At 37.6% G+C, this 27655-nt stretch overlaps 1 protein-coding gene across 2 annotated transcripts in view; it reads left to right on the top strand.

Annotated features, from left to right (window-relative positions):
• TNKS (tankyrase) overlaps positions 1-27655 on the top strand; it is a 99357-nt gene that overhangs the window by 23942 nt on the left and 47760 nt on the right. Inside the window, exons 4-6 of one of the 2 annotated variants that reach the window (XM_087957348.1) lie at positions 17930-17966; positions 18566-18641; positions 19622-19651. In XM_087957348.1, coding sequence (XP_087813474.1) covers positions 17930-17966; positions 18566-18641; positions 19622-19651 — 143 coding nt within the window. The remainder of the gene's footprint in view (positions 1-17929; positions 17967-18565; positions 18642-19621; positions 19652-27655) is intronic. The other variant, XM_087957347.1, reaches the window with a different exon arrangement.

Here is a 27655-nt window from a genome sequence, read left to right as displayed (position 1 = left end):
ATATGCATAATTTATATTTATTTGTTTTTGTTTGTTTGTCATGTTTATGTAGTGTATATTGGAGGTGGTGACCCTTTGAGAGCTGAATGCAACAAAATTTAATTTTAATGTATGCTGATTAGTGTGCATTCAAAGTGACAATAAAGTTACTCTAAGTCTGCTACATGATTAGTTAACCAGAAACATTTTGTGAATACTTTAATTTTGTTTCTCTTGAAAAAGGAGTGTTCATGTCCATATAAAATACAGGTAGTCCTCTGTTTATAACCATTCATTTAGTGAGTGTTCAGAGTTACAACAGCACTTTAAAAAGTTACTTTTTTACACTTAAGACTGTTGCAGCATTCCCATGGTAAGGTGATCAAAATTTGGATGCTTGGCAACTAGCATATATTTATGATGTTTGCAGTATCCTTAGGTCATGTGATCACCTTTTGCAACCTTCTGACAAACAAAGCCAATGGGGAAGCCAGATTCATTTAACAACCATGTCACTAATTTAACAACTGTAGTGTTGTTGCAATGTCTCCTGTGCCTGACCTGATTTTTCTCCTCCTCTCCCTAATACACCAAAGAGATCGAAGAGGATTATAAAAAAGTAAGCAGGCACACAACAAGCAATACATATTGAAAGGATAGTATGATGGCAGTTGGAACTACCAGAATTGCTATCTACAAGGTCATGTGATGTCACACTTTATGATCACGTTGCTTAGTAACAGAGTTGCTGATCCCAATTACTGTACTTAAGAGAGGACGACCTGTAATTATTTGAGCACCAGGGTGAGTGTTCCAAACTGTAGAGAATAGGGACAAAAGAAGGCTGAAGTAAAACTATAAGTGTAGTCACTGTCATGTGATTTTTCTTTTTTACTAGTGACTGCATCACTTAGTGGCTATGTTGATGATCCCAGTTTTGGTTGCTAAACAAGAACTATCTATAGTTGTTTGAAATATTTCATTCATGCATTACTCCAGAGAACCTAGATAGTTCCCAGTGATTTTACAAGTTATTCAACTCTATTTTAAAGTACAGAAGCAATCCTCTAGCCCAGTGGTCACCAACCGGCGGCCCACGGCCCACTGGTGGGCCTTGAGAAAATTTTGGTGGGCTGCAGAGAAATGTCACCCCCAGAGCACACCACCCCCAAAGCAATTAATCCAGGCTGCGAAACACAAGGCTGCGCCGCCCACATGGCCCGCAGGTATGCTCCCCGCCCACTCACTCATTACCCGGCAAACTTGCCTGCTAAAATTGCTATTTTTCCTTTTTCCGACCATCATCTGTTCTGCTGTGCTGGGAGATTTAGATTAGCTAGGAAGCAGAAAATGGTTGGATTTCTTGCTTTCTAGCTAGTCTTTAGATCTTCGGCTCTGCTTCCCTTAGGACTGAAGGTTTGCTTGCAAGCAAATTCAGTGCAGACTCAGGGCAAGCAAATTTGAGAGACTAAGCTAGCCGATGGCAGATAGATAGATCTCTGAATGGATTTGTGAGCAACTCAATCTGCCTGCTTTGCCTGATTTTGGGTAAAAATTGCTTTTTTATATAAAAAATTCAATATTTACATACATGGTGTGTTGTGAGTTAATTTTGTGAGTTTGCTTGCTAGTAAATTTTATGTGACAGATTGAGCTAGCCAATGGCAGATAGATAGATTTCTGAATGAATCTGTGATTCTGTGAGCAACTCAATCTGTCTGCCTGTTTTGCCTGATTTTGGGTAAAAGTTGCTCTTTTTTATAAAAAATTCAATATTTATATAAATAACCACCAAGCCACACCCACAAATTAGGCCATGCCCACAGAACTGGTTAGTGGTCCCTGGGATCTAAAATTATGAGTTTGGTGGTCCCTGAGGTCCAAAAGGTTGGCGACCCCTGCTCTAGCCCACGCTTGACAAACTCAGTTGCGTCATATGATGTATTGTGATGTATTGCAGCATTTTTCGTCTTTACGGAGCTGGGATGAGCGTGGTCTGCACATGATGCATCCAGCCCACGGGCCACCAATTTGACAGGCCTACTATAGCATTTTAACTCAGAAAAATAGCTAAGGACTTTATATATTTTTTTTATGTTAGTTTTATATTCTGCCTTTTAGGAGTTGAAAATGGTATTCATTGTTTTTTTACAAGATCATTTGGGGTTAAATGAGGCTGAGACTCAAAGGCTAGCTGGAAGTTAAACAGTAAGCTGAAAATCTGTAAGCTTCCTGACATCTGACAATTAAAGTTATAATTTATTTGGATACAGGCCCTCAAAAATTGCCTGGAAAGTCAATGTCTTACTATTTTATAAATTTACTGACTTCTTTTTAGATTACATTTAACTTATCAAAGTTAAATATTATTTATATAATTTAGCTGTTTCCACAGAATGATTTAGGATATTGCCATCATAGGCTTTCCAGTGATTTCATTTGAAATCTAGATAGTAATTATAACAACAGCGGTAGCAACATTATAATTTGATAGTAATCTGACAAGAGTAAAGATTAGACACACGGTTATGATTAGTGGTATTAACATAAAGCTACCATTCTGGATCTAGAAATCTGCAAATATTAATGGGTGTTTTTAAAGGGGAACTCTGCTCTAAAGTATATTTTGGGAAGTGAAGAGAGCAAAATCTGCCATGCTAACACAGATTTCCTCATAATGAATGTTGCCCTATAGCTGATTTCTTTGATTTGTTTAAATGTTCAAATATTAAAATATTTTGATGTTCCCTAATTTCCACATTGAACAGTATTGGATTTTTTTTTAAAAAAAGATCACATATTTTGAACCCATCTTAGGCAGTGGTCAATGATAGTAATGAATATTATACAATGATATTGTTGGATGGTGATCAGTAGGAAGAAATGTTATATAGAAATCTGAATGAAATCTGCAGCATTCCTTTCATTGATAGAACTATTTCTATCAGAAGACTCAAAGAGGTGCACAACTACACTGCCACCTGCAGTTTCCTATTGCGTTTGAAATCAGTGCAGCTTATGTCGCAAAAGGACAACAGCTGCCTTGGTTGGGCATGCCTGGTCAGCAGTGAAAGGAAGATGGCATAGGTCAGTGGGTGTTGGTGATAGCCATCAGGGATAGGTTGCAGAGGCACAGTGCAGGGGGGACACAAATTGGGGGAAGACAGGCAGGTGGGAGGAATTGGAGGAGACCACAGCAGGGCAGGAGAGGTATGAGATGCTCACCTAATGATGATACAGTCATTGTCTAATGATCACAATCAGGGTTTCTGAAACTGTTGTTACTCAGTGATTTTGTCATGTTTCGCCTAACAACAGCCTCCCTGGAAATTCCAGTCCCCATTAGGGTTTTTAAGGAAGAATTACCTGTAGGGAATAATGTATTTTGTAAGATGATGTGCATACTTCTGTAATTTTGAAGATGTATTCATAAATCTATTTGAAAGTAGTAATTATATTCATTTCCTGTGCAGATGCAGAAATAGTAGCAGATCAGTGCTAATCACACATAAAATGGCTCTAACATTTTATTAAACAAGATCTGAAATATTAACCCCCTATTCTCCCAAATCATATTTGCAATAGCAGCAGTCCATAGTTAGTGGATCCAACAGTAGTTTTTGTAATTTTCAGATTTTGTTAACTGTAAAAGAGACACAACAAGGCTAAATTATATAGTCTATTATAAAGTTATATAACTGGATCTAATGTTTTACAGTCCTGCTTTGTATGCACAAACCAAAGGGGCCTTTAAGACGGAAGTCTGGAAGACCTCTCAAGAGCAACCCCAGAAAGCAGCATTTTCTGGAATTCGATATGGAAACAGTACCACTGAAAAGCTTATCATTAGTGGTAATTTGTCTAAATGGTATCCCAGAAATAGGGCTTCTGTGAATCTTCAAACATGAATTCCATTACATAAATCATAGATAGTTTTATATATCCTTCAAATAATCATGTTATGGCATTGTTTAAATATTAAATGGATTCATATATTAAATATTTAATGAATTGAACAAATTGGACATGGAAATAAAAGCAACTCTCCAGGATCCAAGTATTTCCATTTGGTAACTGAACTTCCCAGATTCCCTTCAAAACCTGTCCCATACAGCAGGGGTCCTCAACCACCGGGCCGCGGACCGGTCCCGGTCCATGGAACACTCTGTATCGGGCCGCAAATAAATAAAAAATAAAAAAATGGCGGCTTTCTTCGCCTTCGGTGAATGCTGCTGGGATCTCGGGATCAAGGACACAAATGAAAGAAGGGGAGGGAGGAAGCAACCGAAGCCTGTCCTGCTCTCTGGCTCAGCGGCTTTGGTTTCCTCCGCCTCGTTCCTCTCTCAGTCGCTCTCTCGCTGCTCCACCAGCCCAGGAAGAAACTGCTTCAAAGAAGCCGGGGTGGCTTTCCTGTCGCCGCAGCTCCTCCGAAGCACCCGCTTACCCCCCCCCGCCCGCCCGTGCGCGTTCAATCCACAGTGCTCCGCCTGCCTGCCTGCCTGCCTTCTTCGTTCGGAGCAGCTTGGCTGAGAATAATAACTATTCGCCTCTTTTATCAGCCGAAGCTGCTCCGAAACGAAGAAGGCAGGCAGGCAGGCAGAATGGAGCACTGTGGATTGAACGCGCGCACGGGCGGGCGGGGTGGGGTAAACGGGCGCCGGAGGAGCTGCGGCGACAGGAAAGCCACCCCGGGCTTCTTTGAAGCAGTTTCTTCCTGGGCTGGTGGAGCAGCGAGAGAGCGACTGAGAGAGGAACGAGGCAGACACCTGAGGGAGGGAGGGAGACACCTGAGGGATGGGGCTGAGGGAGGCAGGGCCGAGGCACTCCCTGAACTTGGTGGTTTGCTGGCAGACGTTTTATTACCCGACTAGGTAACAACATCAGATGTTACCTAGTCAGGTAATGAAACGTCTGCAAGCAAAACCACCAAACTCGATTCTCTCCCCGGTCCTTGAAAAAGTGTTTGTGCTTGAAACTGGTCCCTGGTACAAAAAGGTTGGGGACCACTGTCATACAGAATAAATTACAGAAATTAGACTACTATAAGTTCATGCATTTCTGCATCTAGATAGGATCACATTTGTTATATCAACCAAAGTTAATAAAAGACATACCTGGCTATCTCTGCCACCTGTGATTCCACACAAAAATTCTGAAATTCATCCAGTTACAAATCTGGTTCTTGAAAAGTGGTCAACCCCATCCAATGTTAGGAATTCTGCTACCAAGAATTTTTTTCCATTATTGTTGGTTGCACAGCCAGATGTTTAGACTGGATTTGTGTCCGCCTATCAAGTCTCTCCCAAGGACCTGAAATAAGCAGATTTTGTTGTTAGATAGTCCTTGAATTACAAATGTAATGGAGTTTGCCAATTAGGATTTGTTGGAGTGAATCAAGTAAAACGAACATGAAAAGTCCCTGCTTTCACCCATTCATTCGCTAATCAAATGCACTGGTTGTTAACTGCACATGAAGTGTCTCAAGGTGGGGAAAGCCGGGAGGGGGGGGGCTAATGATGGAACAGGCCACCTGCTTAAGACCATCCAAGGCATTCCCTGACCCACTGAGATACCTCATGCAATTGCTTCCCTCACCCTCATTCTGCCGCGCCGGGTCATTTACCTTGCGAAGATCTAGTGACTGTCTTCTCTCCAGCCTCTCTGCCGCGTAAGATCACAAAACCGTGTTGCCTCAAAGTGTCTTGTTAGCTTGCAAACATTTTGTGCCCAAAGTGAAATGTTCTGGGAGCTGTGATCTTGCGGGACTTCAGGCCATGTGATCACAGCGCCCAAAACATTTCACTCTTGGCATGTGAACAGTGTTTGCAAGCCAATTGGATGCTGGATACGAAATCGCCCTGCTCTCAAAGAAACAGCGGCAGAGAGGAGACAGATCTTCGCAAGGAGAATCTGGCATGGCAGGATGGGAGGGGGGGAAGCAGTTGTGGGGAGCGGGGGGCGGGAATGGGCCAGGTGAATGTTGCAGTGCCTCTGTAATAATTCATAAGGGTGAACCATGGTCCTGCAACTTTCGTAATTTCAGGACTGTGTCGTAAATATCACATAACTTTGAATAGCCGCTAAGTGAACTGTCATAACTCAAGGATTACCTGTATTAAAGGTACTGTTGCATGATGTAAGTTGTTCCAAGGAAAATCGCTTTTTGCAATTGATGGATGAGAATTTGTTAGTTCTGATGGTGTTCAAGTGATGCTTCAGATGGTTTGGGATTATATCTAAGGAACCTATTACTATTTGGTTTTACTTTTGCTTTCTCGTGTCACAGTCATTCTTCTCTTTGCATGCCTGTATGTTTTGTGATTTTTCTCCCTTTCTTTTTCTTCTATTCTTCTATTTCTAGCATTACAGGTAATCCCCGAATTACAACAATTCACTTAGCGACCATTCAAAGCTATGATACACCCCCCCCCCAAAGTACTTACGACCCAGTCCCGAAGTTATAAATACTACAGCACTGTGTCCGGTGTTCACCTTTACGAACGACTGCAGAGTCACTGCAACATTTGTTCTGACTATTCCTTCCCCCCTTCCCCCACCGGGTCTCCAATTTTTCTCCAGAGGTCCAGTGTAGTCCTTGTTGACCTAAGTCTGGTTATATCCTTGTTGACCTGGACAATGATCAATTTGGTATGGGTTTCTGTTAATTATGCCTCACCATATCGGCAATCTTCATCTGGCTTCTCTGATGAAACCTGACCATTATAATTGAATCTCTGGCATAGTTCTCATCCTGTTCAAAGCGCTCAAGCCCCACAATGATATCAAAGTAGTGCCTCCTTCTTATGCTTACATTTATATTTATTATAACTGCCCATTTCAAAAGACTTTGGATAGCTTACATCATATAAAAATGGTAACAGCAAAACTTGACATCTTGGATAAAAAACAGCTATAATAATAAACATGATCTCCATAAACCTAGGCCTTGGAATAAAGTCAGGTCCCTTCCAGAACCTAAGACAGTAAAGGCAATACATGCTAATAATACTTCAATGTTGCCTGGATTTGTCAGCCTTGTTAGGTAATTCTCCTAAAAAGCATTTCTGTGGGCTAAGCTGCCATGCATCCAACCATTGGTCTGGCAATGGTTCTTCTCCCTGTCTCCCCAAATAATTCCCATCTTCCATTATAGGATTAAATGGAAGTATATTTCTCCTACTCTATCCAAAAGCTGCCTACAGGTAGTCCTCAACTTATGATCACAATTAGGATTGGAATTTACATTATAAGTCATTGTGATTGTAAGTTGAATCAGATCTGGGTTTATGGCCATTTTAACAATGGTCATTAAGCTAATGCCATGGTTATAAGTGTGAACCCATTCTTCTGAATGGGTGTTTTTTTGTTAGGAATTGGCAGAAAAAGTTGAAAATGGTGATCATTTGACCACAGGACATTGCAACTGGTCATACATGTGAGCCAAGCACCTAAATTGTGATCATGTGACCATGGGAGTAGTGTGACAGTTATAAGTGGGAGGATCAGACTTTTATCAGCAGCATTGTAAACTTCAAGCAGTCACTAAAATAATAGTTATATGTTGAGGACTACCTGTATATGCTATATGCTTCAGTGCAAGGGTGCACTGAAATTAGCAGGTGTCCTCTAAACCCAGTGAGAAACCCTCAAGGGCAGAGGTCTCCAACCTTGGCAACTTTAAGACTTGTGGACTTCAACTCCCAGAATTCTCCAGCCAGCTCTGCTGGCTGGAGAATTCTGGGAGTTGAAGTCCACAAGTCTTAAAGTTGCCAAGGTTGGAGACCTCTGCTCAAGGGTACTGGATCAATTACAGTATATTGAAAGCTTCTGAGAACCGAATCAGTTCACAAGAATAGTGGGATGACCCGGGGCTGGGCACGGAAGCAACACAGCCAGAACAAAGGCTTAATTCCCCTTTATTGCTCCAACTTTCCCCCAAAAGTCCCACAGTTCACTGCAGGTCCAGGAGCAAAGCTCTAAACATGCACCTCCCATAGTTCCTGGCTGCTATTAGTCCAGAGAAGCAGCAGAGTTCTGAGGCAGCCATAGTTCAGGGAACTTGGGCCCAGGGAGTCCTTGTCACAGGAAGAGTTCACTGGGACTGCAGCACAACCCAGAGCAGAACTGTGTCACTGCAAACTTGTACATAGCCAGGCAAGGAAGACAAACAGGGCAAGGCAAGCAGGGCAAGGCACAGTATTCATAGCAAGTGAGGCTGAAAAAAGGCAACCCTTGTTCCCAACAAGCGCCCCTCCCAATGGCATCTCTTTAAATCTCATTTCTCAGGTGAGCCTAGTGAAGAGGGGTGGGGCTCCCAAGTCACCGGATCGCCCTGCATTGATTCTGCCTCCTCTCCATTCTCTGGGATTGGGGGGAGGTAATTGCTTGTCACTGGAGCTCTGTCTCTCCTCTGCTTGCCTTCTCCTCTCCCCTTTCTTGGTCATTCTGCACCCTCTCTCCTTTATTGGCGACCGTTCCCAGGCCTGAGGGACCTGGGACTGCCTCATCTTGCTCCTCCGTTCGTTCCTCCGGGGCTGGAGAGGCCACACCATTTTCCTCTGTAGGCCCTAGCTCCATCTCATTCTCCTCCTTGGACCCAGGCTCTGATGGGGCCATGACAATATATAAATAGCCAAATGATAGCCGTTTTGATCTCAAACTAGGTATAAACCTAGATGAGAATGTATCCAGTTGATTAATTTTTCTGCAAAACTACTCAGAAAGGAAGATGAGACACAGAATAGCAGCTTTATCATAGATGTTTAAACTAAGATAAATGGCTTTTTAAAGGAGTTGTGATATCGTTTTCACCTAATAAAGCATCTGAATCAGTTAACATCAATGACATTTGATGGAGGGGGAGACACATAACAAGAACATCATTGTGCTGACACAATGCAAACTTTGCCTCTTTTGTGCATGTATTGTGATATTTATGAAAGCGAAGAAGCTCACAGTGTGACAGTGACACCATTTTGATTAAAGTATTGAATCCTTGGATACCTATAATTATCATGCTTGCCAATGAACTCTTCTTTGTGTGGAAGAGAGAGAAAGAGAGGGAGGTATTTGTGCACAAATATTGAATATATAATATCATCAAGCTGGAGTAGATCACCTTTTGGTAACTTTAGAAACATAGAGTTATATGGTTGGAACAGAAACTTGGAGATCTTCAAATCTTACCTCCTGCTCAAGACAGGAGTCTTATATTACCCCATTCAAATATTGTCCAGCCTATTCTTGAAAACCTTTAGTGATGGAGCACCCACAACCCCAGGAGGAAAGCTATTCCATTGATTAATTGCACTCACTGTCAGAAAATTTATGACAGTGAGGTTGTGTCTCTCTTTGACAAGCTTCCACCTATTGTTTCTTTTCCAGCCCTCTTGTGCCCTAGGGAATGTTAATTCCCTCTTCTTTGTGACAACTCTCAAGTACTGGAAGATAGTTATCATGTCCCACCAATCCTTCTCTGTGATAGGCTAGTTATATCTAGGTCCCTCAACCATTAATCATCTGATTTAGCCTTCAACCCTTTATCATTTTTGTCGCTCTTCTCGACACACTTTCCAAGGTCTCAACATTTTTTTTATGTTGTGATGACCAGAACTGGATGTAGGATTCCAAGTGTGGTCTATAACAATTCGCCACAGCCAACTCACCATGGCAATCTCACCACGGCTAGCTTGCCATGGCCAACTCACTGCAGGACACTATCACAGCCATCTTGCCACAGGACACCAATATCAAAGAAATGGTGGAATAGAATCATTAAAGAAAGGATGCAAAAGGAGGGCCAAAATGAAATGTGAATGGCAAAAATTAAAATAATTTTTATTTATTTTAAATAATTATAATTGTTAAATTGTCCTGTAGCGAGTTGTCCCATGGCAAGTTGGCCTTGGTGACTTACTCAGCGGCAAGTTGGCCATGATGACTTGGCGGAGAGTTGGCCATGGCGAGTTGACCATGGCGAGTTGGCTGTGGCAAGTTGTCCCATTCCCTTCCAAGTGTGGTCTCACCAGTATGGTGTAAAGTGGTACTACCACTTCTTGTTATTTTGATGCTATCCCTCTGTTGATGCAGCCTAGAACTGCATTGGCTCTTTTGGCAACTGCAGCACACTGCTGGCTCATGTGTCATACTACCTGAATGGAATTCATATTTCACAACACATTACCAGGGGTGGGATTCAAATTTTTAACAACCGGTTCTGTGGGCATGGCTTAGGTGGTAGGCGTGGCTTGGTGGTCATGTGACTGGGTGGACATGGCTTGGTGGTCATGTTATTGGCTGATGTGGCCAACTCAATATCACTTACATCGAGGCATGCATCTTCTCCCCTGGCCTCTCATGACCGTGGGGATGCTTCAACAGTCGTAAGTGTGAAAAATGGTCATAAATTTTCAGTGCCATTGTAACTTTGAATGGTCACTCCACACAAGCAAAGTACCAGCAAAGGAGGGGAAAAAAACTCCAGAGATGTTCCTGAGACAGGAAGTCTAGTCCTGCCAAGAATGTAATAAGGGTTAACAGAGAGGCAGTTTCTGTAAGCAACACCAGAATGTTTCCTTCCTGCCTTTCTTACAGGATTAGGCCAGTAATTTCTTCTACCAACCGGTTCTCCAAACTGCTTAGAATGTTAACAACCAGTTCTAGAGAATAGGTGCGAACTGGTAGAATCCCACCCTGCACATTACCCTATAATAAGTTTCTAAATTTAAATAAAACCAAATTTTAGGCATATGCTTTGTGGTTTTTTTCCTTAAATATACATTAAACATTGCTTCCAATTTCCAGTAGTAATATTTCAAAGGGTAATTTGAGATGACACAAAATTCAACGACAATAGTTTAAAATGTGTCTTTACTGATATTATGTTATAGATATGAATTACAAATACTAGATACAGAGGAAAGACAACAATTCATACGTTATTAAATATATTTCAAGGGGGGGAAGCAGAAAAAAATGGAATTAAATTGAAAAAGAAGGAACACATTAAAGTTTCTAAAAAACCCTAATAGGATCCAGGAAGCAGGCCTTCTCTATCATAGTACCTGTACCTGCCTTCTGGAACTATATCCCCAATGATACCTTGGCCCCAATTCTGACCTCATTTAAACAAGCCATTTGTTCCCTCCCTCCTTTAAAGCCATAGGTAGGATAGGTAGCAGGCCCCTTGTGCGATGACCCCTTGAACTTCATCAAAAGCTGTGTGGGTTTTTTTTTAAAATTTAGTATTGTTTTGTGCAGTTTTACATTGTTTTAATGTAATACAGAGTAATTTTATAAAAAAATACAAAAATTACAAAAAAAATAACAATGTTCACAGGAAAAATAAAAACAGTCTGCCATTATTTTTTAACAGGTTGCATTAGATTTGAACAGATGTAATGATAATGATATGAGAGTTTAGGACTTTAAGAACTAATCAATTAACAAATGAATAACAACTAATATAAATCTACAGCAATTAACAAGAGCCTGAAGCAGTCCATCCTTAACTTTATAGTCAATCCGGTAAAGTTTCATATTTTAAAAACTTAAATTGAAAGAAATCCTAACTCTGAATATGGTAGAAGACTATCTGTAAATTTATTGTCCATAAAATGTTTCTAAATTAAATTAAAGTCAGCATCAGGCTTATTTTTAGATATGAAGTTATTTTTGGCATTGATACATATTCCCAAAGCTTAATTTTCCAGTCCTTTTGAAAGAGTTTATTGTAACTTTCAGTGACAAGCGTAGAGAATCCTGATAGTGGTTAAATATAATATATGTAAAGCTGTAAGTATGCTTTATAGAAATATAAGGCTTGGTAACAGCTGGCCAGAAAAGCAAATCGTTATTTAGAATTTGCTTCATCTTATAAAGAACTATATTTCAAAATTGTTGAGCTTTGTGCCTACCAGATATGGAAGAATGATCAAATCTATGAAGATTCTAATAGTTTTTCATTGTGTTTAAATTCAGCGTTACTTAATCATGAATCTTGGACTTCAATTTCTGAATTATGTTTTTTTAGAAAGAATGTATAAAATTCTAGTAAGTGACCTGAATTTTGTGTTATAAACATTTCAAATTCAGTCAAGTCTCTAAATATGTAACATTGGTTTTGTAGTTATTTTTTTTTGAAAATTTTGCTTTTTTAAATATATTGTTCGTTTTTGTGACAGAAATCCCTTTATCATTATTTTGGCTCCTTGTTCATGATAAATATCCTGTATCTGTGAGAGTAAATTTTAACCACAATTCATGTTCCTCAGAGTCATAAATATGAAAGGCCATTTCAGTTTATCAAAAGCTTTCTTCATATCATGAAAATTTGTGAATATTTTACTTACTACTTTTCTGGTTGATTTTATCAGTGGTCAAAATATGTCTACAATTCTTTCATATAACTTTGTGATAAATTCACTGTGAGCAGGATAAATTAGGTTTCAACTAAAAAGACACTTTGAGTTTTCTTCAAGGATAGTCATGAAAAGTTTAGTCTGTCTTCAGTAAGGAAATAAATCATATGGCTCTAGATGGGTTGGATTGTTCCACTCCTTGTAAATTAGAAACACATTTGAGGCCAAAAGTACTTTTCCACTTTTTCCTATAGAATTCCAATTTGCCATGGAATAAGTTGAAATTTATGTCATCACCCTTCTTTATCTTTGATGTATAACTTAACATATTATTGAAAATAATAAAACAAATAAAAAAGGCATGGATCTAAGAATTGGTATTTTAAATGTTAAAAGTTATTATTGGATTTTAGTGATCTCTCAACCAGATTATTTTAATTGGTATCACAAATGCCTTCAATCTAATAATCAGTCACTCAGCCAGTGTGAATGGAGAAAAGTATTGAGGCATTTTGTGTTATTGTGTGCAGCACAGTGAACATGGATAAGACAAAGAAAAGCAGTTGTCTGTGAAGGAAATAAGGGAAGTAATAACCAAACATGCTAAAAGCTCCAAAACCATCTTCAAAGAGGTTACATTCCTGTGACTATGATTATTAATATTATGAAGAAATTTAAGATCCACGGGACTGTAGCCAACCTTTCTGGACATGGCTGCAAGGGGAAAATTATCCCTAGAACAAATAGAAGGTTAATTGAAATAGTGGAGAAAGAAAGGAGAAGAACTAATTAACTTTCAAGGTATAACAACATCCAATTGTACTACATATCACTGTTGATCTATTTCTAGGTGAAAGACCTAAGATGACCCCATTTTTGAAAAACAGATACAAAAACTCCAGATTAGAGTTTGTTAATTTAAATGTTGACAAGCCACAGTCCTTCCCAGCCAGCTTCCAATAGGCAAAGCCAGTGGAGGAAGCTGGATTTGCCAAATAACTGTGTGATTTATTTAATTGCAGTGATTCGCTTAACAACTATGGCAAAGATTCATTTAATAACACCTACCTTCCTTGGGAACAGAAATTCTGCTTCCAATTGTGGTTGTAAGTTGAGGACTACCTGTGCTTGAGTGAAGAAATCTATCCAACCTAAAACAACTAGAGCAATTTGCTCAAGAAGAAAGAGACAAACTGCCAGTTGAGAAGTGTAGTCTTATTCAGAGTTATAGGAAGTACTTGACTACAGTTATTGCTCAAAAGGGTGTTTCCATGTCATTTTCATTTATTATTTAGAAGAAGAATATGTTAAATCATACATTATAAGCAAGGTGCTGCTCTTTGGACTATAGAATAAAGAATGGTAGGTGCCATTTATTTTTATCAATTTCAAGTTATTTCACAGAAAATTGGGATTCTTTGGAAAGGGGATACCAATAGTTTTGCCCACATTTGTGGCCTCCTGCAATGAATGAAAAAGTGCCTGATGTTGTACCTTGTTCATCACCCTAATTGATGAAAGCCTGAAGTGATTTTCATCGACCCTACCTGCACTGTTAACCATGGAATATTGCTACACAAGTTAAATAGTATCACTGGAGATAATAAGCTTACCAGGGTCATTGGCAGCTTCTGCCAGAACCAGAACTTTCATGTGACTCTGAATGTTAAGAACAGTAACAGAGTTGGAAGGGACTTCGGAGGACACCTAGTCCAACCCCAGTAGATGGATGATGGAAAAGAATGGGCTGCCACAAGGAAATGTATTATCTCCAACATTGTATAACATACTTACAAATAATCAACCAGACCTTGATATCACTCATCTATTCATCTATACAAATAATACAGCAGGGGCTACACAAGAATCAACTTTTGATGAGGTAGCTGGGAAACTTACGGTAACACTTAAAGAATTAGATCATTATTATACCATAAATCATTTAAAGCCCGACCCAAACCAGACCCAAATGTATTCTTTTCACCTCTGAAACTGAGGTTCAAGGGAAGAGTTCGATGTTACATTATAAGACTGGCCAACACTGAAGTATTTCTTAAGTAGCACTAAGGCTAAAGTCAGCTTGAGGAACAATATCATCAGAAAATTTATAAACTATACATGAGGGGAGTTCAACCATCTATGTTGCACACATTAACTTTGGCGTTGAGCATCTCTGCCGCAAAGTATGCTGCTCCAGTGTGGAGTGTATCTACACTTGTGAAACAAGTTGATATCGCTGTCAGTGAAGCAATACATTTAGTGACATGTTGTCTCAAACCTACTCTAGTGGAGAAAATATATCCTCTCTCTGGCATTGCCCCACCTAAAATCAAGAGAGAAGTAGCAGCGGATGCCAAGAGTACTAAGCAAGAGGATGATCCTTGACATTCTCTGAACAGACATATGCCCCAAGCCCGCTGACTCAGATCTAGGAACAGCTTTATGGCAAGAAGAAATATTCTTGAAGGTTACACAAGAACAAAATTGAATTAAAAGATGGAGGAAAGATACTAGTGAGAAAGGAATAATATTAAAGGAGGATATGGCTGAAGGATCTTACTTCCCTGATGTCACTTGGAGGACCCTGAATAGGTTGAGAGTTGGAGTACCTAAGTGTAAAAACCAATATACTCAAATGGAGGCTCTTAGCAGATAACAACACGCTGTGTTAATGTGGAGACACAGAGTCTGACCTATCTGCTGGTATGTTGTCTACTACCAGAAACGTGTACCGATAATAACTTACTTTTGGACAAGCTAAGCAGGTGGCTTCATTCTGACAGTTTAAAGTTTGATCTAGACATGGAAAAAGAAGAACCCTAGTTAATGGTTTCATCAAACTTCACTTTAAATTTTCTCACTGCACAAAAATGCAGTAGAAATGCATCTGGTCCTGGAGATTTATTCAATTTTAATTAAAGCATTGCTTCCTTTGTTTCATTTTCTGTAATACTGTAGCCTTGTTAAATTATTCCTTTTGCTGATGTGTACATTTCATAATCAGCATCTGAGTACTCTGTAATCGCTTTGAAACTTCATGTTGGTTTTTCATATATTTGAAAATTAAATTTAATAAAATTCTGTATCATCTCATCAATAATTCAAACAATTGCTACTATCCTATAGTGAAGTGATAGATCTTTTTCTCATTGGGTAAAACAACAGGTTTTTTTATATCTTTCTTGAAAGTCACCTTTTTATAACTTACTTGATTCTAAAAGTAAAGGTTCCCCTCGCACATACGTGCTAGTCGTTTCTGGCTCTAGCGGGCGGTGCTCATCTCGGTTACAAAGCCGAAGAGCCAGCGCTGTCCAAAGGCATATGGAACACTGTTACCTTCCTACCAAAATGGTTCCTATTTTTCTACTTACATTTTTACATGTTTTTGATCTGCTAGGTTGGCAGAAGCTGGGACAAGTAACAGGAGTTCACTCTGTTATGCAGTGCTAGGGATTCGAATCGCTGAACTGCCGACCTTTCTGATCAACAAGCTCAGTGTCTTAGCCACTTCTAGTGGTGTGTAAATCATTTTAATCTTGTGTATAATATCAAGCATTGGTTTCTGTTTTGAATTGATTTTGATAGTTTTGAATCATTTTTCTGACTATCCATCCATTTCCACAAAACAAATATAAGAGAAATATATCATAAAGCAAAAAATAAAAGAGGCCAGTAAAATAAAAAATAAAAGATGGTGACATTTTTAACTGACTAGAATGCTCTCTGAAGTTTTCTTTTATTTAATGCCAAAGAAATAAATAATCCTCTTAGAAATGCTTTACTGGATTCCCATACTGTGAATAAAGAAACATCAACAGGAAGATGCTCTTTAATTCAGGTTGACACTTTAATTTGATAGCTTCTTGTAATAATAATAGGCCATTCAATTCTACTTTTTCAAGCCAGTGTTTCTTTGGTGAAATATTACATTTGGAATTAAGTATTGCAACTTCTTTATATTTAAGTAATAGCAAATTAAATATCCAGTGCATATCTATTCTTGAATTAATGTTAAGAGAAGGGGCACAATATGTATATTTTTCTCTAAAGGGTATTTATGTCTTTAAACATCTAAGGAAGAAAATAATGACATATAATCTATGATATTTTTGGCAAGTTGCAGAACTCTTTTGGTGTGAACCAAACATTTGCACAAAGAATCCAGTTAATATTTCCAGGAATAAAAAAATATCTTGCAATTTCAAGAAGAAATTGGAAAAAAAACCACAAGTTATTCTCTAGTTATCTTTTAAAGTATAAATTGAAGTAATTGTAATTTTCCATTGTTCAACCGTAGTAATAAAAATATTTCTATTTCATCTGGAATTTTATGTTTCATGATAAATTTAATACTCTGTTGTTTCCACCAGAAACAACATGATTTTGACCTAATGTTTACGTTCTAACACATTAATATATTTTAAACATTGTATTTCATAAATACCTATACTGTCTGGATTCTCATTTTTTTCTTTTCCTCTCCTTTTGAATGTGGTATTCAGTCTCTTCATCTTGTTGATTTTTTAAAAAATTTAATCCATGAAGTCAGTGATTAATTAAATGTAAGGGTAGAAAAATATCTGAACCAATTTCTTTCTGTTTCCATTTTTTCTTGTTTTCTTGTAGTTCATGACTCAAGCGTTTTCTTAGCATCTTCTGTGGAGAGTATAAAAGCTTTGCCATTCATAAGACCCTCAAATGAAATGGAGTAATCCACCTGCATTTAATATTTCTTTCTTGGAGACAGGTTGCCATTATAAAGATTATTCTGTTTGCTTGAATTTATAACTTTTACTCTGAAATGTCTTACCATTCTACATAGAATAGAATGCAAAATTATCTACTACAATTTTTAATAAAGATTTCAAAGACTAAAACATTAAAACTTTCAAAGGCAGTATACTTCAGATATTTAGAGGAGGACGTGGTAGTGAGATAGAGTTAAATTTCAAGGTATGATTTTTCATTCTTTCCAAAAGATACAAAATCAGACAACCATTTTAATGGCTGATTTTAAAATGCTGTTGTCAGGATACTTTTGTCTTTCCCACATGTTTTACTATGGTGCACTGGTTTTCTTAAGGTTAAAAAACATATGCTTTAGACACAGTTTTAATAATCTCTGAAATAAATCTATTGCAAGATCATTTTGAGGCTACAAATACTCCAGATGTTATTATGTGTACCTTTAAAAAAAAAAGTCTTGGGGTGTGTCAGTGCCTTTATGCTATACTAGTGTGCTAAGAGATTGAATAGGAAAAATGGGGGAGGAGACACTGTACTCAGCTGCCATGCTGTTATCAGAGGGATTGTTTCTGGACAGAGGTTCAGCATTCATTGGTTGTCTGAAGAAAGCCATTTCATCTGAGGATTGGATAAGAAGCTGCGTCAATTTGCTGCCCGTCTCCAAGGCACTGGTGATGCTGCCTTCACAAGCTGACTAACGTCACAGCTCCATCACCCAGCGGGGTGTGGGCTTGCTTGTCGCCCCCCCCTCCTGTTCTCTGTTTAATTCTGTATTTGCTTCCTGCTGCATTTCTTCATCTGTCTTCTGCCAAATGCTAACAGCATGATATTTTGCAATCATTTAGGTGAATACAAGAAGGACGAACTCTTGGAAGCTGCTAGGTAAGTGCTGTTGAGAATACAAATGTATTGTTTTTGAAGAGAGGTAGTAGAAATCAGGGTGAAAATGGGTTTTATGATCTGTCATGTTGTCATTATCTTTTTATAAAATTGGGCAGATAAGCAGTCCTTGTTAACATGAGTCTTTTGTATTTAACTACTTGCAAAAATCTAAACAGTTGCTTGTAATTCTACAGTATAGTTACAGTTGAATTTCGACAAGATGCATTTCAAATTCTATTACGTTTAAAAAGCAATTTTTAAGGAGAAATGTGTTAGGACATTTTTTTATTCTCTACCTTATGAATTAAAGGCACATCCTTCATTTACATATGTTATAGAAAAGCTTAGCGAAAGGCTGGAAGCTATTTATAGTAGCTTGAGGAATATTGCAACAATTTGGGAAATGTATATTATATTTAAAATACAGTAAATTATTCTATTATATATGTTTATATATAATATAATTTTAAAGGAAATAATTGAAGCAAATTTTTGCTAAGTCAAAATGCACAAAGTGAATTGTGAACAGATGTTAATGTGAAACTCCATTTCATATATTCTATAAGAGACTTCCTCTCCCTTCCATTTCTTCTTTGCAGGAGTGGCAATGAAGAAAAACTAATGGCTTTGTTAACACCTTTAAATGTGAATTGTCATGCAAGTGATGGGCGAAAAGTAAGTTTCTGTAAATATAATTGTTATAATTTTTTTGGCAGCTTGTCAGTATAACGTATCAATTTAAAAATTTGATAACCAACCAGTTTTGTGGATTGTAATTTGGGTCTCATCACATAAGATTGAATGATGTGTACAATATTGACAGCTTGACAGAGATAGTGAAACATAAAGTAGTTGACTGATTGCATTTTAAATGACAGTCTAGCATTGTGCTGCAGAATGCTTGTTAATAAATATCAATTGTGAGTTTGGGTTTTCTTAATAACTGTAAATGAACAATTTTCTCTGTGTGAGTGTTCAGGCTGTGAAAAACAGGGTTTCAGTACTCTAGCTTGTTGTAGCCAATTTCAGATCAATTTCATTAATCTTGTTGGATATTCATTCCAAATTTTTATAGTCTCACTTAATTGTCTAACTGCAGCTTTACATAATGGGGAATTAAAATATATTAATCAGTACGAAGTAAGAAAAGGAAGAATTTATACATTCAGAATTCTAATTAAATGTTTCATTAATTTATGTATTATTATAATCTGAGGTAATAGATTCTAATCTCGGTTTACCTGAGTTCACACAGCATGGTTGTTTTGTCTGTTGGTGCTTCTTAGGTCTCATCAATTCTTAATAACTGTCTGAAATGGGTAATCAGGTACCTCAGCTTCCGTGACTGAAATCTCCCCAGGTAATTTGGAGAGAGGACATGAGAGATATAATTTGGGACAGATTGTGGCTCATACTCTGCCAGCAGACTGTTTGGGGTTTATTCAGTGCAGTGAAGATTTAAAAGAATATTTTGGATGCAATTCGCAGCCTAAACACATTTTTCTATAATTCAATATGTATAGCTCTTACCTTATACTCATCTATGTTAAGTATGATTGGTTTAATTGTAATTGACACTTAGCCAGTTTTAAACTTGGTATTTCTTCTTCCTGTAAAATAACTGACTGGTTGTCTTAATTTTATTTTTGCATTAGATCAACCATCGGTTAATTAATTCTCAAATCGTGAGTTTTGAAACTGTGTGATTCAACTCCTGGGCATTTCAGTTTTGTCACCAGGCAAAGCTGGGCTCTGTTACACCATATTTTTGCTTTGCCTTGACAAACCGATTGTCCACTTTGTTATCTGGCCCATCATTTTTTTGTTGTTGTCACAGTGATTGCCCCTGTAAAAGGTGGTCCCCACACTTCTTAGTTTCTCAAGCCTGCCACTGCCCATTTTGCTCACCTACTCTGTCTACCACCCCCATTTTTTATTCTTCCTCCAGCAGAGTAGCAGCTAAGGGCCCAGAGTTTTGACAGCAGTCAGAGCAGCAGAAATAGAAAGGAGGTGAGCAAGAGTTCAGCTTTTTCATACTTGATTATGCAGTGTCAATTGCTTACAAGACCAGTTGCTATTGTAGATTGCTGATATCTGGAGGCCCTGGACTTTTGCTTATATTAATAATTGCTCAATGAGATCCAGAGCAGCACTTAATCAAGGACAGTATTAATCGTTCAGTAATCTATAACTAATACAGTTGAATGTTCTGAAATGCACAGTATTTAAATGAGGAAAGTTTTTAGGTGTTAAGACTGTTTAAAAAGTGAAGCTGTAGCAGAATATAAATAGATCTAAAATTTCTGCAAGAGAACAGAAATAGGTTAAAAATTAATTAATGGACTTAATAGAGTAATTAAAAGATTCAATTAATGGGTTAAACAGTTATTGTTAAGAACTTTTAACAATGTATAAGTACATCACTGGACCAGTAAGGTGAGTTGCCATGTCCCATAATGGCAGTTCTAATGTTTGATATGTTAGCTAATGATTAGCGATTTGACTTTTTAAAATTATTATTATGAGGGCAACAATTGGATTTTATTTCTTAGATTATTAAAATTAAAGCTGAATTGGGTCTTTCTGTTGCTTAAAACCATGTTGTCCATGCAGGCTTCAGATTTGCTCATTTGATTCCATCTGCATAATATTTGACCTATGTTTTGTCAAGGAGAACTCTTTTGCTATATACATGAGCATTCATTTGTAATTAAATGTTTGTAATTAAATACATTTGTAATTAAATGCATTTGTAATGGACACTCATGCATAGTCTACTCATTTTATTATAAGAGTGATGTAGCATTTATTGAAGAAATATACATTTAAGGGAATTGGTCTAAACACATTTGCTGCAGTGATGTCCAGAGTACATGAAAATGCTGTATGGTTTATAGTTTGTTGGCCGAAGGAAACAGAATGCAATCCACCATTTTTAGTAAAAGACCACCTGTTTGTAAGTGTGGGTTGTCCATAAGTTCCATAAGTTGGACTTTCTTAACCTGAGAACTACCTGTAATCACTGGGGTTCAACATAGAATATCTCTCAGATCTTCTAATAGACATGCAAAAAGCAAAGGTTTTTCTTACTTTCAGATTAAAGATACCTTTTAAAAGACTATACCGGAAATGTGGCTGCTAATAATAAAATAATAAATGTAGATAATGATTCAGATAACAGATAATCAGAGTTGGAAGGGACCTTGTAGGTCATCTAGTCCAACCCCCCGCCCAAGCGGGAGACCCTACACATTTCTGACAAATGGCAGTCCAATCTCTTCTTGAAAGTCTCAAGTTATGGGGCTCCCACAACTTCTGAGGGCAAGCTGTTCCATTGGTTGATTGTTCTCACTGTCAGAAAGTTTCTCCTTATTTCCAGGTTAAATCTCTCTTTGTTCAGTTTCCATCCATTATTCCTTGTCTGGCCTATAGGCGCTTTAGAAAATAGCTTGACCCCTTCCTCCCTGTGGCAGCCCCTCAAATATTGGAAGACCGCTATCATGTCTTCCCTGGTCCTTCTCTTTACTAGACTAGCCAAGCCCCATTCCTGCAACCGTTCATTGTATGTTTTAGCCTCCAGTTCCCTAATCATCCTCGTTGCTCTTCTCTGTACTTTTTCTATAGTCTTAACATCTTTTTTTATAATGTGGTGACCAAAACTGGATGCAGTACTCTAGGTGTGGTCTTACTAAGGCTTTATAGAGTGGTATTAGTACTTCCCTTGATCTTGATTGTATCCCTCTGTTAATACAATTTAGGATTGCATTAGCTTTTTTGGCGGCTGCTGCACACTGCTGGCTCATATTTAGCTGGTTGTCCACTAAGACTCCAAGATCCCTCTCATAGTTACTGCTATTGAGCCTGGTTTCACCCAGTCTGTATGTGTACTTTTGGTTTTTCTTGCCTAAGTGTAGGACTCTACTTTTCTCTACATTGAATTTCATTTTGTTAAATATGGCCCAGTGGTCTAGTCTGTCAAGATCCATCTGGATCTTGAGCCTATCTTCTTGGGTGTTAGCTATTCCTGTCAGCTTAATATCATCTGCAAATTTGGTAAGTTCCCCTTCTATTCCCTCATCTAAGTCATTAATGAAGTTATTGAAGAGTACTGGGCCTAAGACCCCACTGCTTACTTCCCTCCATGTAGACTTAGACCCATTCAAGGACTACTCACTCGTTGAGTACGGTTTGCCAGCCTGTTGCGAGTCCCTCTAGTGGTGGTGCTATCTATTCCACTTTTTTCTAGCTTACTAAGAAGTAGGTTTTGGTCTACTTTGTCGAATGCCTTGCTGAAATCTAAATATATTATGTCCACAGTATTTTGCTGGTCTACTAATTTAGTCACTGTGTTGAAGAATGAAATAAGTTTGGCATGATCTGTTTTTAACAAACCCGTGCTGACTGCTAGTTATTACTTTACTTATTTCTAGATGTTGGCAGATCTGGTTTTTTTTATTATCTTTCAGTTAACAAAACATGTGATACCCAAGGTGTTAATTTTTGGGCACCACAATAAAGAAAAAATGAAATAAACTTTCAAATTGTAACCAAACCAAATAGATTAAAATACTGCATTGAAATAAAATTCCCACCCAGTAAAGGGCCTTCCTTCCTCGCCCCTCTCCCTAAGTCCCTACATTTTGGGGGAAAGATTTCAGAAGTCATCTGCCATTGCCTGCTTCCTAAGGCTGAGAGATGAGAACTGTCCCAAGGTCACCCTTTGTGCCTAAAACAAAACTTGAACTCAGAGTCTCTTAATTTCCAGCTTGGTATTTTAAACACTACACCAGATTGGCTCTCCAACCAAGTAAAGCAATTACTTCTTTTTAAAAAAAGCAAACCATGGAGAGCCTAGCTATCTCAAGAAATCTTTCTGGTTGACATAAAGCCAAATTGTTTGATCCACAATGGAACTACGGCTAATATTTTAAAAACAATTTCACTCCATTCAAGTTTTTAAATTATTTTTAGTTCTTACCCAAGAATGTCTTTTCTTCACTGATAAACCAATTAATCATTCCAAATTTTATTTTCATTTTTCATCTATATTATAAAAGATGATAACTCGAGAGTTGGCACGTTTTGCTAATTTACTTGTTATTTATTTCAAATAAAATCCTACAAGACAAATCATCAGGATTTGTTACACATATGAGATATTTTTCTTAGACTTTTGGATTGATTTTCATACCTTATCACTTAAATGACAATCATATATAAATGTTTTCTCTCCCTCTCCCCTACAGAATAAATCTGTATTTATAGAAGTCTGGTATAGCAGGTGGCAACAAGCCTAGAGGCCTTCTTGATACCTAGAATTTTGTGCCAGAAGCATTGATTATATGAGTTATATTGGTGTGTTAAATTATTCATAGTCTTATATGTAGTTTCAAGTGATATAATTAAACATGGGTTTGTTATTTGAATCTTTCTTAGCCACTAAACTAGATTCCCCCTCCTACTATTTCCAAGATGTCTTCCAATCCTTAAAGTGTTTATGATGCAAGATGGAGTTTACAGAAAGTAAACTGCAATATCTCTGCATTATTTTGTCTATTTGCTTTATATTTATATATTTATATTTATAAAGGATTTCTCTCATATTAATGCACAGTGCTAGAAATTAGAAAACAAAAGGAGCTTGAAGCACAAATGAATGTACTTTTCATGCTGAACATACTTAATAATAATGTAAACCCCTTCGTATAAAGGAAAGATCATACGGGACTGGTGCACCCCAGTTTAGCACCAAAACCTCTCCTTACTTTCTGCAGATGGGTAAGGCTATTTGAGTGGATCTCAGTTCAAAAATTCTTCACTTTCAAAATATCACTATCATGTGAAATACTAACTATTGTGATTTTATTTGAATGGCCTTCCCCTTTCTGCATGTTATATAAATATAATTTATTTTAATTTTAATATTTTCGGCATACCTTAAGGATATTTATGAAATATGCGGGGAAATATATAATACTCTATTGAACGTCATACTTCCATATCTCGTCCAATGAATATATACTATTTTTATTTGTGTTGCATAAACCTATGCACTTGGAAAACTAGAATAAAATTATACATGGACATAAGGACATATTGTATGTACAAAATGCATATATTTTGAAAAAAAAATGTAAGGCAAATAATCTGCCACGCAAATAATCTCCCTCCCTGCCCACAATCCCATCTCAGGACTGAGTTTTTTAGTACAGTTTTTGTCTTTTAGTCTATGATGATTTAGTGAATTTCAGGATTGGAAGAGTAACAGAATAGCACAATTGGAATGGACATTGGAGGTCCTCTAGTCCAATCCCCTAATCAAGCAGGAGACCTATACCATTTCAGGCAAATACTAATTGTAATACACTTTACTGATTAGTTTACCATATCAAAGCATGAGCATCAGCCACATTAAAACAAATGAGATAAGGTATGATACACTGAAATGTGATAAAATAGCGTGGGGTGAAATAAAATATATGGTAGATAAAATAGGATAAAGATAAAAGAATACAGGTAATATTTGATTTACAACTGTAATTGAGCCTGGGATTACGGTCATACGTCATGGTGGTTATTAAGCGAGTCACTATATGACCATGCTCAATTGTCAACATTTTTTATAATGGCCATTAAGCAAATGCTGCTTAAGCAAATCCAATGGTGTAGAACAGTGTTGGTGAACCTTTTGGGTACCGAGTGCCGAAACGGGAGTGTATGCACGGGGGAGCACTGGAAACCGGAAGAGTAGCTCCCCGGTGGGCACACGGGAGTGCTGGAAACTGGAAGAGTTGGCCACCTGGTCTTCCAGTTTCTGGCATGCATGAGCTCATGAAGACCAGTTGGCATCCCGAAAACTGGGAGATGCTCTTCTGGTTTCCAATGCTCCTGCACGCACACAAAACATCTAGCCGGAATACAGAAGAGCAACAGGCAATAGCTGACATGCACGGAGAGATTGCTCTGCGTGCTACTTCTGGTACACATGCCATAAATTCGCCATCATGGGTGTAGAACAAACCAATTGTCTATTGAGGAATATCCACATCTGAATCTAGCCTGTTCTTCCACTGATATATTCTTTGCCCAATCCTCTATTTTCTTCAAGAGATATCTTAGTTGTTATAATCTATAAGGCTTATGGGTATGTAATTTGAGGAGACTCTTCTCTCTCTTTTTGTATATGGGAAATATGGTGGATAGTATCCAGCCTCCTGGAAAATAAGACCAGTGTTGCCCATATATGTAAACAACTTGCCAGCAGTGGAATTCACCAGTCAATATAAGTCTGAAAGAGTTCTGGGCTAGCAAATCTTCACCAGGTGTCTTATTGGGCTTCAAGAATAAATGTGTTTAATTTCTGCCACTCATATTTCTGCACACATATTGGTGGCTGAGAGGAAGATTATAAGAGGTCAAAAATTTAGTAATCATGTTTTCTGGATGATCCTGGTTGAGATTGGCAAATATGTTAGTTCTAAAAATCCTATAAAGTATTGCTGAGATAGGGATACTAGTTAGCTTTACACCCCTTCAGCATGCCAGATGTGCTGTTCCAAAATATGACTGAGTTGAACCACTGATTTTCTAACTCAGACCACACTGTAGTTGTGTAGTGAGTCTTCTTGGTGGCTATTAGTTTCTTGTAGTTGTGTCTCGGCTTTAACATCTTGGCATGATTGCTTAGTGTAAGGTTTCTTTGAACCAAACACATAGCTGCTTTTAGAGTCTTTCTTGACCAAGAGCAATCAAGGACCAACCATTTAGATCTCGTGGGCTGTCAGTTCTTAGCAGGCAATTTTTCTATTATGTTTTTTTTTTACATGAAACACACATTGGCACACCCAATTTTAAAAATTGCATTTGGATCTTGAATAGTTGTAAGATTGTTTTCACCCAAGGCTGGGCTCTCTTGCTTTTGAACCTCCTTGTTTGTCTCACTTTAGGTGGGCAAGTAGCCTCTTATTGTTTGATACAGGTAGTCAGTCTTATATCAGAACTGCCATAAAAGGTACTACAATTAATTTATGGTTGCTGCCCCCCCTCACATAAACTTGAATGTCTAAGAATAAATTGGTTTTGTCTGTTCAAGCACAATGTAATCCTAACATTCCCAGTAATGAAAGTAAAAACATATATAAAGCAACTGCCTCCCAGGATATGAAGATAACTTATGTAAGTCAAGAAGATCAATTTAGAACTCACCATATTCTCTGAAATGCCAGCGTAGGCCAGTTGAAAAATAGTCCTCAGGTATGATGCCCAAGTGGGCATTGTCAAGCCTACCCTAGCATTAAAGTCTCCCAATAGGATCACAGTGGTTTTAGGTGTTTTATATTTAGTTCTATGGTTGCCTTTTCTAATTGTACCCAGATGTCAAAGGAGAAGTAAGAAAGAACCTGGGATTCACCATTCCTGATCTGTGATTAGTTATAATCACATACTGGTAAAAAATCATAATTCAGATATTGTAACTGATGAGAATGCAAAGAGAAATTTAATATACAAAGCGCTTTTTGCATATAAATTGTAAAACTTAATTTTAAGGGAAACAAAGGAGGGGGCCCATTCCAAACATTGTCAGTGGATCATGTTATACTTAACTGGAAAATGTTTTGTTGGGGGAGATTCAGGAATCCTGTAAAACTGTCCTTATTTTGGTCATCAAAGAGAAAAGATAATATAGTGATCCTAGTTGTGATTCAGATTTCCAATCAACCATGTAACATTCTGAATGATCTTGAGCCAGTTACTATACAGTATCTCAGCCCTGCCCTAGAGGAGTCCTAGATTAAATAGTTGGAGGAAATCTGGAAGAAAAACAAGATATAAATGTTATACATAGAAAGCCTTTAAGTTCAGATAGGAAAAATTGACTTCTTGTTTTCATTCTTTCATTCATTGTGGTATTTCAAGTTTTATCTGCAAAATAGAAAACTTGCTAATTTTATACCAGTTATTTTTAAAATAACAATTTGTGTAACTTGTTACTGGCAACTTCCCAGTAAAATACTAATTAAAGTTTCTCTTTTGTTAAGCCGATCCTGTTTCAATTGTGATTCCTTAATTTTGTGTTCATTATTGTTTAAGTCCCAATTATTAATGTGTGAATAGAGGGGAAGGCCGTTTTTTTGCTTATACTCCCTACATCTCCACAAAAGCTACTTGGAGAGTTAGAGAAATATGTCTGAGATGGTATTAAAGGCTGCAGTGGGTAATGAAAACAGGTAAAAAATATCTGTTCTTTCAGCCAAGGTTTCAGCTGGCTCTTGATTGCTTCCATGAATAGATTTTTTTTTATTTTTCAAAGTTGGAGAAAAGTTGTTCAGCAGCCCCTCTTATCAGGCAGTTTTCGTGTCCTGAAGAATTTTTCTGAAGAAAGTGGTTTTTTTTTACTATTGATGTTAATAGGATACTATACTCAACCTAGTGTTCTTAAGATGTTTTAGATACTGTAATCTGATAATTTGGTTATGTTTTACGTTGGTAAAATTGAATTTGCATGCACCATACCCTTAACTAAAATACAGTCCACAGTCTCTATAGTCATTCTCTAGCAGTTGAATTCCAATTAAAATGGCCAGCCAGTTCAGTCCACACATTTTTTTACTGCTCCTATATTTTTCCTCTTGTTTTTTATTTTCTAGATAAATGTATTATCACCTGATGTCTCCTGAGTATACAGTAGT

This window comes from Notechis scutatus, chromosome 2 (genome assembly GCF_049901735.1).
Source record: "Notechis scutatus isolate UNSWTSFEM ecotype Mainland chromosome 2, rNotScu1.2, whole genome shotgun sequence".
In the NCBI taxonomy this organism is placed as follows: Eukaryota; Metazoa; Chordata; class Lepidosauria; order Squamata; family Elapidae; genus Notechis; species Notechis scutatus.
Note: the sequence above shows the minus strand (reverse complement) of the source record. Positions and strands in the feature narration are given on the sequence as shown.